General features: G+C 66.6%; 2 protein-coding genes across 2 annotated transcripts; both read right to left on the reverse strand.

Annotated features, from left to right (window-relative positions):
* Nucleotides 1-128: 128 nt before the first annotated feature.
* TTYH2 (tweety family member 2) lies at nucleotides 129-8,018 on the reverse strand. Its single transcript, XM_080561067.1, has 14 exons — nucleotides 7,780-8,018; nucleotides 6,759-6,931; nucleotides 5,579-5,690; nucleotides 4,824-5,044; nucleotides 4,647-4,742; nucleotides 4,502-4,574; nucleotides 4,345-4,414; nucleotides 4,143-4,198; nucleotides 3,970-4,062; nucleotides 3,783-3,875; nucleotides 3,548-3,690; nucleotides 3,258-3,443; nucleotides 3,075-3,153; nucleotides 129-1,626 (listed from the first exon to the last, which is right to left on the reverse strand). The coding sequence occupies exons 1-14, from the start codon at nucleotides 7,906-7,908 to the stop codon at nucleotides 1,546-1,548; spliced, it is 1,605 nt and encodes a 534-aa protein (XP_080417193.1). The 5' UTR covers nucleotides 7,909-8,018; the 3' UTR covers nucleotides 129-1,545.
* A 1,739-nt stretch (nucleotides 8,019-9,757) lies between these two features.
* RPL38 (ribosomal protein L38) lies at nucleotides 9,758-12,391 on the reverse strand. Its single transcript, XM_080561076.1, has 5 exons — nucleotides 12,310-12,391; nucleotides 12,051-12,082; nucleotides 11,598-11,658; nucleotides 10,197-10,319; nucleotides 9,758-9,838 (listed from the first exon to the last, which is right to left on the reverse strand). Exons 2-5 carry the CDS (start codon nucleotides 12,051-12,053, stop codon nucleotides 9,813-9,815), a joined length of 213 nt encoding a protein of 70 aa, XP_080417202.1. The 5' UTR covers nucleotides 12,054-12,082; nucleotides 12,310-12,391; the 3' UTR covers nucleotides 9,758-9,812.
* Between the last annotated feature and the right edge of the window lie 1,939 nt (nucleotides 12,392-14,330).

Below are 14,330 nucleotides of genomic sequence, written 5' to 3' on the forward strand. Positions count from 1 at the left end.
TCCCGGCCATAAAGAGCCCCCAGCCCTGCAGAGCCAGGCACGCTGGGGTGGGCGCAGTGCCCTGACTGGGAACACTGGGGGGACGGGGACAGATGCATGTCAGCTCCGAGAAAGCGAAAAGAAGGAGATGAGTTTAGTACAAGTGTTTATTGTCTTTTCCCCTCAAGGGCACATACAAATCAGGCAGGACTCCCGCTCCTCCTAGGAGGAGTCCTCATGAGGTTAGTTCACATGCGCTGAAAAACAGCTCTGCTACCAGTACCGTTACATCAAAACATTAAAAGCAAAAAAAATAAAAATAAAAAAACGGGAAGTTCCAACAGCACGTAATGCTAGTCACATGTAACATGGACAGACGACGTTAGGGGACAGAAGGGTATGTACAAGTTATCTTTAAAAGACACAGTGAGTCACTGCCATCAAGTAATAACCCCAGCAGGGCTCTGCTTGCCCCACGGACAGCCCGTGCCCCCCGTCTGCGGTGCTGTCAGCTCAACGTGAAGCTGGCAGAGCAGGGAGCAGGGAGGGACGAACGACCAACACCAGCAGCACAGGGGCCCGGAGGTTCCCGGGACAGCCCACCCCAAAATGAGCAGCCACAAAGGCCCCGGTTCAGCTCACGCTGGTTCTCCCTGGCTCCGTCCCAAGAGCTGTGCCCTTGCTTAGCCCGAAGCCCCGGCAATGCCAGGCAGGACAGCGGGGACGTGCCCTCCCCTCTTGGCACAGCCAGCCGCAGGGCTGCATCCTGCTCTGGGGATGCCCGATGTCCCTAAACCTCTCCAGGGGGTTTGTGGTTACCCCGGAGCCATCCTGCACAAAAGAGGGGAGCCTGCCCCAGGGAGCAGAACTGCCAAAAAGAGCCTACAGACCAGCCGAACACCTCCGACCGCCGTGCGCTGCAGTAAAACCGAGCTGCAGCAGAGGCAGTGAGCCGCACGGCACCTCTGCCCTGCAGGTAACTCGTAAAACCCAGACACAAAGCGAAGGAAAAACAGCAAGGCCAAAACACCCCTACCCTACACCCCCGTACACAGGGCCAGGGGGCAGCACGGGGACGCGGGGAAGGCGCCGGGATCACTAGTGGTTGGGTCTGCATTGCTACGGGGGCGAAGGAGCCGCCGGCCGGGACCCCGCACGTGGGGCAGGCAGCCCACGGTCCTGGTCTTTGCCCTCCAAAAAAAGGAAGCCAGACGCGGCCCCCATCCGTGGCATGAAAACCCCGAGCTGGCACGGGTGGGAAGGGGGAGAAGGCGGTGGGCACGAACCATCCCCAGCCCTGGCGGCGCAGCGGCAGCCCCGCTGCCGGCCGGAGACCTGCTGTTAGTGCCGGGAAGCGTCCCGTAAGGCAGGCAGGAAGACGTGAGAGCCAGCAGAAGCTGCCGAGGGAGGAGAGCGGGGTGTGAGGGGCTCCAGCAGCCAGGGCTCGTCCGCCTCTCCCGGGGGGCTGCCCCAGACCTGTGCCACGGGGAGCCGGGGGTCTTTGGTTTCCATCACGGGAGCGCCGGGGGCTTCTTCTCCTCCCACGAGCTGCTCGGGGCCAGCGCGCTAGGCTGGGAACTCGGTGTTGAAGGGCCTGACGTGCTCATCGGTGACGGACAGGTAGGTGGCTCGCATGCTCGGGGAGTACTGCGGGGAGAGGGCACGCAGTTAGCACGGCCTGAGCCCCCCCCCAGGCCCCCAGCCACATCCCGCCCAGCCCCACGTCACCGGCGGGCTCGGAGAAAGCCTGAGGATGGAGAGGGAAGGTTGCTTCCCATTTGTACTAATCCCCAATTAATTTGCTGTGCTCATCATGGCTGTGGGGACAGGCTGGGTCTCGCCAGCCTCTCCCCCAGCTGGAATTTCGGTAAGACCCCCAAAAAAAACCTCCAGCCCCTGCCCTGCCCGCGGCGCACAATGACACTTCTCCAGCACTGGGCCACAGGGAGGGGCGTCCCCGGCCAGGCATTAAGGAAGATTATTTCAAGTTTGTTATTTTGGACCGCTAAAGTCCTTCCTCAGGGATCTGAATCCCGGTTAAATTAGACCATTCAGGGCAGGGAGAAGCGCTCAAATTAATCCCCGCGTCCGTCCCCCCCTGGGAACAGCCCTGCCAGCTGCAAGGTCTGCGCAATCGGATTAGAGCCTCCCGCAGTGGCACGGCTCCGCGCGTTCACCTGATGGCAAAATATTGTCCCTGGCAGCGGGGAGCACGGGGACCCCGAGCACCCCGTCCCCGCAGCAGCCCCCGAGCCACGTCCCCGGCACCATCGTGATGCCACCACCGTGCCCGCGAGGGATGAGCTGGCACGGAGAGGAGTTGGTGCCTCGGGTGCAGGCATCGAAGCAGATTAAATGCTGCCAGAACGGGAGGAGAGCCAGGCTGAGACAGGAGGGGGATGGAGATGGGGAGCATTTCCAGCCCCTGGGCACAGGGGAGCTGCAAACCAAATGTCTCCAGGGCCTGGGGACAAAACGCAGCCCCCAAGCTGCCCCCAGCAGCGAAGCAGCCCCAGCAGAAGGGATGGGATCTAATCGGGAAGCTGAGGACGGGAACCCAGCCGCTGCCCCAGGACCACGAGGGGGAACGAAGCGACTTGAACTTACTCTTGGTGGGCAACTTAGCTCCAAAATAATTGATGCGAAACAAAACAAAACAAAAGGAACAAAAATAAAGCAGGTGTTATAACAGACAGGGTGGGTTAAATAAACGGTGGGGAAACGTAAACATGCACGGACTAGTGCAGAAAGTGTCCTTTAAAAGTCTGGGGATAAATAAAAAAAATAAAGCAGACGGCGAGGGAAGGCTATTTTGGTCTCCTCCGAGCACGTGGTGGGTAACCTCTCCCTGCAGCCCCCCCGGGATGGTGAGGAACTGGGTTAGCAGGGCGGGCCGGAGAGATTCGCTCCCAGATCCCACACGTCCCCCGCACGGGCAGCAGGGGAGGGGGCGCAGCTCACCCGGCCCCTTCCCCGAAACAGAGCCCCGCAGGGATGCTGGACGCTTTTTGTCTGCCACAGGGGGCTCCTGGGCACTTGGGCACCCCCCCACCGCCCCCTCACAAGAAGGATTTGGCCTCGGCCGCCCGCCGTACCGTGGGGGGGGGAGAGCCCCTGCCGATCAGGGGCACGTTCTCGTAGCGCGGGTTCCCACCGAAGAGCGCGGCTTGGTTCCTGCAGGAGCCGGGGGGGGGGGGGATGAAACCTCCGAGGGGGGGGGGGCACAGGGCGAGCCCTGCGGGCCCCGGGGACCCCCCAAGGGGACCTCGGTCTCTCACATGTACTCGGAGACGGGGGCGTTGGAGATGGTCTGCGCGGGGGGGTGCAGGCTGCTCTGGCTGCCCAGGCTGCTGCTGTAGCTGCAGAAGCTGCGGAGCTGCCCCCGCGCCGGGTTGTGGGCGGCGATGCGGCGCGCCTGCGGGTTGAAGGGGTCTTCCTCGTCCATGTCGTCGTAGTCCCGGTCCCTGCGGGGGTGGTGGTGGGGTGCGGACACCGCGATCAACCCCCGGGGGGGGGGGAAGGACAAAGGCAATGAGGCCACGCGGGGAGGGGGGCTCGCCAGGCTCACCTGCCCGCTAAGTGCTTCCAGGCGCGCGGCGTGGCGCAGATGATGGTGGAGAAGGAGGCGGCCACCAGCAGGGAGAAGAGGACCAGGTAGAGCAGCCCTTCCACCCCGTCGTAGCAGATGCCGATCAGGGCGTCCAGGTAGTCCTGCAGCGGGACACACGGCGGGGCTGGGGGCTTTGGGGGGGGCTGGGGGGAGCCCTGGGAGCCGCACGCGCCCGTCCCGGCCCCCTGCTCACCTTGTGCAGACCCCGGCAGTCCAGCATGGCCGTGAGCTGGTGCAGGCTGGTCTCCGAGGCGTTGAGGAGCTGCTGGACCCCCAGGAGGTCTTTCTGCAGGGAATGGGGACGGGGTGAGAACAGCGTCGGAGCAGGGGGGGCGAGCCCTGGGGGGCACGGGATGCCCCCCCCACACCTCACCCCATACCTCAGCCGTGGGGAAGAGGGGCAGCGCGAACTGTATCAGGCCCTGGGTCTGGATCTGCATGGTGGTGAGCGAGCGCTGGAAGACGGTGAGAGCCTGCGAGGGGCGGCAGGGCGACCGTCAGAGCCCACCGCCCAGCCAGCCCCCACCCCGAGGGGCTCTGCGCCCCCCCGTACCTGCTGGAAGGGGTTGCTCAGGCTCTGCTCGCAGTACAGGTAGTAGTGAACCACCTCTGCAAAGCAAAGGGAGACATCAGCGTGAGCCCCCCGCGGGGCCGAGAGCAACGTGGCGGGGGGGGGCTCGGCGCGGAGCACGGCCCCCTGGAGACCCCAGGAACATTTTGGGGAGCACTGGGGTGCCCCCGCGGCTGGTCCTTACCCGCGCTGATCTCGCTCTCCGTCTGGTTCATGATGAACTTGTCCGGGGCCACGCAGAAGTCGCTGGTGCCCTGTAGGGACGAGACGGAGCACGGTGGGGGCCGGCGGGGCGCTGGGCTGCCCCCCCCTCACGCTGCCGCCCCGCGGCGCCCACTCACCACCGCCGCCGCCGTGTCCAGGGCCATGGAAGCCCAGCTGAGGACGAGGGTCAGGAGCCCGCAGCACAGCATCCTGCGGGGAGAGGGGTGAGCGCCGCGGCACGGCGCCGCGGGGGGAGCCCAGAGCCCGTCCCCGGGCACTCACATGGTGAGGAGGCAGCGGGAGCGCTTGGCCAGCCCCAGGCAGGCCAGCAGGCAGATGGTGAGGACGAGGATGAAGAAGAGGAGGTAGGCCAGCCACCTGGGCGCAGAGGAAGGGCACCGTCGGCTCGTGCCCCCTCCCCAGCCCCGGGGGACGGGGTGCTCGGGGGCGGGGGCTCACCGGTAGTACTCCACGTAGGCGGCGCGGGCGGCCAGCGCGGTCAGGTCGGCGCTGACCCCGCGCCACACGGGCAGCCCCGAGAGCTGCAGCACGACGCTGCCGGCCAGCTGCTGCAGGAACTTGAGGGTCTGCAGGTAGTCGGCCCGCGGGGCCAGCACCTCGCTCAGCCGCCCCAGGTGCTGCTCCAGCCCCACCTGCAGCTGCAGCGTGGTGCCCGCCACCTGCGGATGGGGCGCACGGGGGGGTGAGCATAGGTGGGAAGGGGCTGGGGGGTCCCCTGGGGCACGGACAGCGGGTGACACCTGGCCAAGGACAAAGCTTAGGGGCAACCCTGCCGCCCCTGTGGTCACCCCATAGGTGAGAGCTGGGGGGGGGGGGGGGGGAGGAGGGGGCTGACACCCTCCAGAGGTGGGCATCTGCGTCCCCAAACCAACGGCGGCGCCGAGGGGCGCAGCAGGGAAGGGGAAGGGTGGCAGAAGCCCAGCGGGGACGGCCCCGGCGCGGATAACAAGGCACAAAGGCCCCATTCTGCGGGGCTGAAGTCAGCCTCCCGCGCTCGGCCACGGGGGCTCAGCCCAGCCCTGCCGCGGGGCTGGGGAGGGTCCCCGGCAGCCCCCCCGCCGGCAGCGGGAGCACCGGCCGCGTTCCACGGCAGGTTTTTCTGCCCCAGGAGACGGTGGGGAGAAGCCGCAGGAAGGCAGAGCGGCGCCCGGGGGGCACCGAGGGGGTCGGGGGTCCCTGCCCCGCAGCCCTACCAGCGAGTCGATGCCGGTCAGGGTGTGGTTGGCGTTGTCCAGGGCGTAGAGCAGCTGGTAGACCCCGTCGTTGGTCTCGCTGTTCCCATAGAAGCCGATGCCGACGGCCGTGCTGCGGACAGAACGGGGACCCCGGGTTAGAGAGGGGGGGAAAACCGCTCACCCCAACGCCTCGGGGTCAGGGAGCTGTGGGGACACGGGATGGGTAAGGGGCGCTCCCCGGAGCGTCCTTGGGTCCGCAGACCCCACTCCAGGGAGGGCAGAGCCCGGGCAGATGGGGACAGGACCGCAACGGGGACACGCTCCGAGGTGGTGACCGCAGCGCCTGGGGACACCCGAGCCCGGAGCTGCTCCGTGGGCTGGGCACGGGGAGATGAAGGCAAGGCAAATTAGGGGAATCCGCTGGAGGAAACCCGCTCGTGAGGAGCAGCACCGTGGGCAGAGGTCGGAGCCTCTCCCTGCCTCCGTCCCTGCAGGGAATGCCCATAAAAATGCCACACACGGGGCCGTTCGCCCCAATTAGGTCTCTAAAGGCTCTCGCAGCTGCAAACAGGCCCCGCCGGGCTCTCCTGTTTCGGGGCTGGGGGTCCCGGCTCGCGGAGCTGGGGGGCGGCGAGCACCTTGCACACGCGCGTGCCCCCGGGGCTGGGGGGAAGCGATCACGGGATGAGCACGCCGAGCTCATTAGTGACATTTGCCTGCTCCGGGAAGCGTTCAGAGCCGGACACTGCCCGGGCAAAAAGAAAGCCTTTGTCTGGCGCAGGACGAAAGGCGGCCGCGTGCTGTCCCACCCCGGCCCCGGTGCGGGACGGGGGGGTCGGTGGGGGGGGCTCGGCAAAGCAACCGAGCGCTGCCGGGTGCAGGAGAGCCCCCCGCCTAATTGCTCCGGCCACAATTAAGGGCAGCCGCGCAGGGGGGCTGCCAGCTGGGTCACGCTGCCGCCCGCCATCTGCTCCGCGCGGGGATTAGCGACCCGGCCCCGCTGCCGGCCGGGATTAACCGGGAGGGGGGCACGGCCACGGGGGGGGGGGGGACGGGGACGGGTCCCCGGGGCTGCCCCATGGGGACGGGGCCAGGCGGTTTTTAAGCCTCCAGCACCCAAATCTGAACAAAGCGACGTGCGGTGGGGTGGGGTGGGATGGGGGGGACACGGTGCCAGGACCCCCCTCCCCGGTCTCACCAGCAGATGAGGCCGGCGGTGACGGCCATCCAGGTGACACAGCAGGAGTGGGGCCGCTTGGTCTCGGGCTCCTCGTCCCTCTTGCAGCAGCACAGGCAGATCAGGTAGGCGGTGAGGAAGAGGAGGTTGAGGCCGAGGCAGACGGCGGCCACCAAGCCCAGGAAAAGCAGCGACTGGGGAGGAAAAGGGTGAGGGGGGAGACGCTCAGCGCCCCGTGGGGGGGGCAGCCGCTGGGGAAGGAGCCGGGTCCTGCTCCCCGGGGTGGGGGGGGGGGCACTTCCACCGTGTCCCGGGGCTTCCCACGGGACGGTCACGGGGAGGAAAGAGGAAGCGGCGCCGTCACCGTCCCTGCTGCCCCCCCCTTGTCCCTGCTGCCCCCCCCCTTGTCCCTGCTGCCCCCCCCTTGTCCCTGCTGCCCCCCCCTTTGTCCCTGCTGCCCCCCCCTTGTCCCTGCTGCCCCCCCCTTGTCCCTGCTGCCCCCCCTTGTCCCTGCTGCCCCCCCCCTTGTCCCTGCTGCCCCCCCCTTTGTCCCTGCTGCCCCCCCCTTGTCCCTGCTGCCCCCCCCCTTGTCCCTGCTGCCCCCCCCTTGTCCCTGCTGCCTCCCCCCTCGTGCAGGACACGGCGGTGGTGCAGGGGGTGCCCGGGGATGCTCGGGGGCTGCAGCGGGTGCTCAGCGCTGCCCCCCCCCCCAGTGCCCCCCAGTGCCCCCAGTACGGCTGGGGGCTCGCACGGCCCCTGCCCCACGGCGGGACCCGCTGCAGCCCCGGCTGGGGATGGGGATTTCGGGGGGGGCATCACCGGGAGGGAAGCGGTGCAGCCCCCCGAGGCCCCGTTATCACGGGGGGGGGGGGGGGCTGCGGGGGGGTTGGATGCGCGTCCCCCCCCCTCCTCCCTGCACGGGGGAGGGGACCGAGCCCCGGGCGGGGTCCTACAGGAGGGGGGGGGGGGGAGGGGGCACGAACCGGGGGATAACGAACCGGGGAGGGGGGGTGCACGAACCGGGGGGGGGGGGGGTCGGTACCTGCTGGTATTCGGGGTCCCGCGGGCGGAAGGCGGCGGGCACGGGCTGCAGGCGCAGGTCGCGGTGCGGCACCCCGTGCAGCCAGGCCGCCCACCAGGGCGCCAGGTAGTCGGCGCGGGCGGGCGGCATGGCGGGGACGGCGCCGGGGCCGCGATGGGGCCGGGGCCGGGCACCGGGACGGGGCCGCCGATGGCTGGGGGGGGGGGCGCCGCGCCGCCACGCCGCGGGCTCCGCCCCCTCCCGCCAGGCCACGCCCCCTCCCGCCAGGCCACGCCCCCTCCCGCCAGGCCACGCCCTCCTGGTGGCCACGCCCCCCGACCCCCCCCCCCCTCCCCCGGGAATGGGGGGCCCGCGGCGGGTGCCCCCCGGTCCCCTATAGGGCACCGAAACCCCTCCCCTGCCCGCTGTGGGGGCATCGAAGCCCATAACCTGCGTTATAGGGGCACCGCTCCCCCCCGTAACTGCACCCTAACGACACCAGGGCCCTGCTCCCCATCACCCCCCCGCTATGGGGGCATTGAACCCTATAACCCCCCCGCTATGGGGGCACTGAACCCCATAACCCCCCCTGCTATGGGGTATTAAACCCCATAACCTCCCTGTTATAGGGGCGCCGCCCCCCTTGAGAGAACTGCACCCTAACGACACAAGGGCCCTGCACCCCATCACCCCCCCCGCTATGGGGCATTGAACCCCATAACCTCCCCACTATAGGGGCACTGCCCCCCCTTGAGAGAACTGCACCCTGACGACACAAGGGCCCTGCACCCCACCACCCCCTGCTGTGGGGGCATCAAACCCTATAACCCCCCCCCGCTGTGGGGTATCAAACCCCATAACCGCCCCGCTATAGGGGAACTGCTCCCCCCCCCATAAGATAACTGCACCCCGATACTACAAGGGCCCTGCTCCCCATCACCTCCCTGCTATGGGGCCATTGAACCCCATAACCTCCATTTTAGGGGCACTGCTCCCCCCTTGCGAGAACAGCACCCCAACGACACGAGGGCCCCGCACCCCACCACCCCCTGCTATAGGGCCACAGCCCCCCCCCAGTGCCTGCAGCAGGGGCCGAGCACAACCAGGCGGGGCCGCCCCAGCCCCCCCTGGGAGCCTCCTGCCCCCCGAGCACCCAGGAAGCAGCCGAGGACACCACGGGCGTCCCCAAAATCGGCACCAGGGAGCCAGCGCGGCCGGCGCCTCGCCTTGTGGGGTTGTGCTGCTGAACGCCTCGCTTCCCCCCCAGCCCACAGACGCCCTAAATCCTCGGCGAAACAAAAAATCCGCCCTGGGGGGTGCGCTCTTTACAGCTCCTCTCTCCCCCGTGGGTTATCACCGCCCGCTGCTCGGGCTCCAGACACAGCCGCCCGCACCTAAATCACGAAGGGTGGGGGGAAAAAATAAGGGATTTTAGGTGGGGAGCGAGTTTCCCATTGCACAAAATCCTCCACCAGAGCCCAGGCGGGGCGCGGGGTCCCCCAGCCCTTGCGGGTGCTCCCTGCACACCCACCTCCACCCAGCGCCACGGAGCGGGGCCACCTCGGCATCCCAGCGCTCACCAGTCCCCCCACTTCCCCCTCAGCAGCGGCACTGGGGGCACCAGTACCCAGATGCTTTCCCCCTTTGCCAGCCCCGGGACCCCCGAGCAGCCCCGCGGCGCCCCCGGGGGGGCTCACCGGGCTCTAACTTCAGCCGAGCGGCCGCGCTGAGCAGGCCCAAGGCCCAGAGGTGCGGTGGGACCGCACGGCCGCTGACAAAACCTCCTTCCGCGCGGGCGGAGCAGCTGTCCCAGCCCCCCCGGGGGGGCCCCCCGCTGGGGCACGGACCCACTCCGGCTCCCGAGCCGCCTGACGGCGAGCTGGCGCGCTGGGGAAGCCGCTCCCGGCCACCGGGGAGGAAACCGCCCCTCCCGGAGCGGCCAGAGGGACACGAAACGGCTCCGGCACAGCTTTTCGGAAGGACAAGCGTGACGCCTCAGAACAGTTTAGATTTTTATTGTAACAAACGTGGAGATAAACGTAGACGGGAACGGTTCATTTCAGCTCCTTCACGGCCAAACCTAGGGAGGAGAGAAAGAGGATTGAACGGGGTTGAAGGACCCGCTCGTTGCCCTGCCTGGCGGGGAGAGAGGCGTCTGCACTGGTCAGGGGACAGCGGGGGCTGCACAGCGCCTGGGGGGCGGCTCTCCCTGCACGGGCTGCGGTGGTGGGAGGGGTGCTCGGAGCCCTGTGGCTCCCCCGGCACCAACTGCGACACCTGAAGTTAGAGCAGCACCAGCAGCACTTGCTCGGGCAGGCAGCAGCCCGCGGCACCAGTTCTGAGCACAAAACCAGCGCCTCCTCTCCACGCACGGAAGCGCCCGGGATTTGTCTGGCCCCGGGGGAGCCCCTGTCAGAACCCCCCCCACCGGTGGGTACCTGGGGGCAGGGACTGCTTCAGCTTCTCGGCCTTCTCCTTGTCCGTGATGACCAGCGTGTACAGGTACCGGCTGCAGCGCACCTTGAACTTCACATTGTCCTTGTTCTTCTTGATCTTGACGGCTGCAGGGTTGGGGAACGGGTTAGCGGGACAGCGGCAACCCCCGCCCGCTCCCGAGACCTTTCTTTATTCCGTTTTACAAACCACGCCTGGAGAGAAGTGTTTTCTGTAGATCAAACCCTACGCACCCCGCTCCAACTTCTCCCCCGTTTCCCCCCCGGCAGGGAACACAACGGCAGCCCCACCTGCACGGAGCAAAACCCAACCCGAGGAACTTCGCCCGCACCGCGACAGCAGTCATGAGCAGCCCCAGGGCTCAGCCCACCACCGCAGCCGCCCCAGAGGCTTCCCAAGGCGAACGGCTTTATTGCCGAGCCCTTTCTGCTTCGCGGGGGAAGTTTACGACCGGCAGCGTCAGAAATTGATCGTGTCACAAATTTCCAGCGGAGCATGACAGCGCACGCCGGGCTTATTTACTCCTGTAACCTTTTGTGCCTGAGGAGCAGCACCGGGCTCCTGCAGCGCATCTTCTGGCCTCCGCGAGGCTGCAGCCGGCGCCTTCCATCTCCTTTATGGCTGTCCAGGGCCAGTTCATCCCAGCAGCCTGCTCAGAGCTACGGGCTGCGCCTCTCCCTTCCCGCTGCAGGGCTCAGCCTTACAGGGAGCAGAGCTGCTGCAGGATCCGGAGCACGCCGAGGAGCGCTGGAACGCTTTGTCAGCGGCTGTCACCAGCCATAATAGCGCCTCGGCACTGAGCTGTCCCCTCCTCGCCCACACCGCCGAGCTAACAAAACATTTCCAGAATTAAAGCGCCACTTCCCCCTGACAGCTAAATCCAAACAGGGAAAACTCTTCACACTTTGTAAAATACCCAGACAAGGCGCTTCAAGTTTTTTCCAGTTATAATGGTCTTTGTGTTCGCAACAAAAGAAAACTCAAGTTTAAGCACGATTCATTCGTCATTGTTGAAACTCCGCGGCGTCTGACACCTCGTAGCTTTTCAAATGCTACAGCGAGCCGCAGACAGGGTAATATTTGCAAATAGTTTCCCAGCAGCTGCAGCGGGGTTTGGCAGAAGCACCCACGCTGAGGAGCAGTGGAAGAAATGCAGCTGAGCGAGCAGCAAGCCCGGAGACACAGCTCACCTGCGGGGTTACATCACAGCCCCCCCCCCTGCGGCCACCAGGACGGCTCTGCTCAGCGTAAGCTGCTCCAATCGTCACTGACAACGCACTCGGCCAAACCCCGGCACCGGGAGCCCCTCGGCACTTCCACGCCCAGGAGCACCCCAGGCTCGGGGGGCACAACCCACCCCGCTCCCCCCCCCAAGAGCCACTCACACTTGGCGTCCTTCCTCCTGGCTGTCAGCAGGAAGTCCTTGATCTCCTCAATCTTGCGAGGCTGAAATGCGAAGCACAAACTCAGCGCGCGGACGACAGCTCGTGCCCTGACCACAGCACCACCACCCCCCCCCCCCACCTCACCGGGGGGCAGGGCCCACCCAAACCCCACAAAGGAGCTCCCCCAGAGCCCAGGACACGCGCTTGTGGGGGGCTGTGGCTGTGCTCCCCACCCCAGAGCAGCATCACCCCCCACTGCAGGCCTCCCCCCGCACCAGGGACCCCCCCAACCTCCCCCACACCCGGTTCCCCCCCCAGGACAGCGCAGCCCCAGCCCCAGGGGAAGAAGGCGCCCCCCGACCCCCACCCTGCGCCCCCTCTGTGCCCCCCACGGACCGAGAGGAGCCCTCAGAGAAAGAGGACGAAGCCCCCCGACCCCCCTCGCCCCCTCACCATGGCTCCGGGCCGGGTCGGCTGGCTCCAACCTAGGGCAGACACAAACCAAGATGGCGGCCGCGCATCCAAACCCCCCCCCCCCCCCCAGCCCCCAACCGCCGCCTCCATCGCCCGCCCCCCCCGCCCGCCCCGCGCCCCCCGCCCGCCATCGGATCTCCCGCACTCCCCCCTTCCACCCTGCAGCGCCCCGGCGCCCCCCGGCCCCGCGCGGCCGCGGATGGCGGCGGATCCCGCAGCCCCCCCCACCGCCACTCACAGCTGCGGCCTGTGGGCAGAAAGAAGCGGGCACTTCCGCATCCGGGCCCTCACCCCCCGGCTGGCCCCGCCCCTCGCAGCGCCGCTACGGAGCGGGCCGAGGGACAAAAAGCGTCGGGGACGCGCGGGGCCGTGAGCGCGACGGGCGCGGCCCGGCCCGGCCCGGTACCGGGGGTCGAGGTTTGGGGTCGGGGTTTTTGGGGGCTCCGTGACCCCTCCCCCCCCCCCCGAGACCTCTGGTGCTGCGCCGTGGCCCCGCTGTCCGTGGGCTGGGTGCAGTGCAGCCGCTTGGCCACCAGAGAGAGCCGGAGCCACGCTGAAAAAAAAAAAACCACCCCCAAAAAAACCCCAAACCGCCCCAAAATACCCCAAATCCCTGCTGTGCTTTAGGGCCCGGCGGGCTCGGGTTGCTTTGCCCCCGGGGCTGCGGCCCCGCAGCTGCGGGCACCCCCAGGGCACAGCGAGCACGTGTGAGCTCACACGAGTGTGCACGAGCACCGGGGGGGGGCACCCATGGGTGCCCGGAGGGACGGGATAAGGTGGGGGGGGGGCTCCAAAACACCCCCTTTAACCAGGAGGGAATCCTCCTGCAGCCCGAGGGGGGGCTCAGTGGCTGCTTTATCCCCGTCCCTTGCACACCCCATCCGTTGCACACCCCTTTCCTTGCACGTCCCCGTCCGTTACATCTGTCCCTGCCCGTTGCACACCCCTGTCCATTGCACGTCCGTGCCCATTGCACGTCCGTGCCCATTGCACGTCTCTGCCCTTTGCACGTCCCTGTCCGTTGCACACCCCCATCCACTGCACATCCCTGTCTGTTGCACACCCTGTCCATTGCACGCACCCCATCCCTTGCACATCCCTGCCCGCTGCACATCCCTGCCCCTTGCACGTCCCCATCCCTTGCACACCCCGTCCCTTGCACATCCCCATCCGTTGCATCCATCCCTGCCCATTGCACACACCCCATCCCTTGCACATCCCTGCCCGTTGCACATCCTTGACCCTTGCACAACCCCATCCATTGCACAACCCCATCCCTTGCACACCCCACCCATTGCACACCCCCACCCATTGCACATCCTCCTCCATTGCACACCCCAAGCAGCACATACTTGCACACCCACACAACGTCCCATGCACACACATGTGCACACACGTGTCTGCAGCCCTGGGTGTCTGTGCTGAGCCTCCTGCCCTGCCCCAGCCCCCCCGCCCCCCCCAGTCACCACCATCACCTCAATTAGGAAAACCCTTCCCGGCACCGGGGAGCGGCCGTGCCCCCCCATAGCCCCCTGGTCCCTCCAGGACGGGGACGAGGTTTTTTGGGGGGCTCCCGTGGGTGCCCTCCGGGTGGGGCGCCCCCAGCCCAAACGAGTTTTTTAATTGTTTGATTTACTTATCTCATCTCCGACCGGCTGATCTACTCTGCTGCTCCTTAATTGCTTCAAAAGTTGGGCAGTTTTTCATGTTTTAAGGAGTGCTGAGTTGTGTAATTAAAACACTGGCAGCGTAAATCAACAGCGCGGAAGAAAGACAGCAGAGAATTAAGCCAGCTCCTCGGCATGGCAATAAAACCACAACGGCTCAGAAGGCGCCCGTACGGCCGCGATGCTGAGCGCTGGCGCTGTGACCGGGGCAGGATCTGGTCCTGCCCCGGCCTCCAAAATCGCCAGGTTTTGGCCCAAAACGCAGCGTGGCCTCGCTGCCACAATCTCCCTCGTCCCATAGTCCCTGTGCCTGCCCAGCAAGGCGTTCCCGCTCCCGCCTGGGAACGGGTTCGCTTTTACTTTATTAATATTATTTAAAGGCAGAGTGGGCGTATAAATCAACAGAAATAATTCATGAGAGTCGTTAGCTCCTCAAAGATGGGATCTTTTCATGACCGCCTTAAATTAAAAAAATAAAAAAAAAAATAAAAAAGAACCGCCACATTCTGAAACTGCAGCTTTTAAAACACATCAAATGCGCTTCCTCCCCGTCTCCCACCGGCCTCGGCTCCTCCACGTAATGAAATTCAAT

The sequence above is a fragment of the Anser brachyrhynchus genome, assembly GCF_964034855.1.
Source record: "Anser brachyrhynchus genome assembly, chromosome: 18".
NCBI classification, from domain to species: Eukaryota; Metazoa; Chordata; class Aves; order Anseriformes; family Anatidae; genus Anser; species Anser brachyrhynchus.

Bases quoted from the DNA above. Each gene is read 5' to 3' on its own strand.
- TTYH2 (XM_080561067.1), bottom strand. From the start codon at position 7,908: ATGCCGCCCGCCCGCGCCGACTACCTGGCGCCCTGGTGGGCGGCCTGG. The intron at 4,575-4,646 runs GTGAGTGCCCGG...CTCTCCCCGCAG, and splicing joins TCCCGCTGCCTCCTCACCAT to GATGCTGTGCTGCGGGCTCC. The intron at 4,063-4,142 runs GTACGGGGGGGC...CGCCCCTCGCAG, and splicing joins TGAGCAACCCCTTCCAGCAG to GCTCTCACCGTCTTCCAGCG.
- RPL38 (XM_080561076.1), bottom strand. The intron at 10,320-11,597 runs GTGAGTGGCTCT...CCAACCCTGCAG, and splicing joins CAGGAGGAAGGACGCCAAGT to CCGTCAAGATCAAGAAGAAC. The intron at 9,839-10,196 runs GTACCCACCGGT...TCTCCTCCCTAG, and splicing joins GAAGCAGTCCCTGCCCCCAG to GTTTGGCCGTGAAGGAGCTG.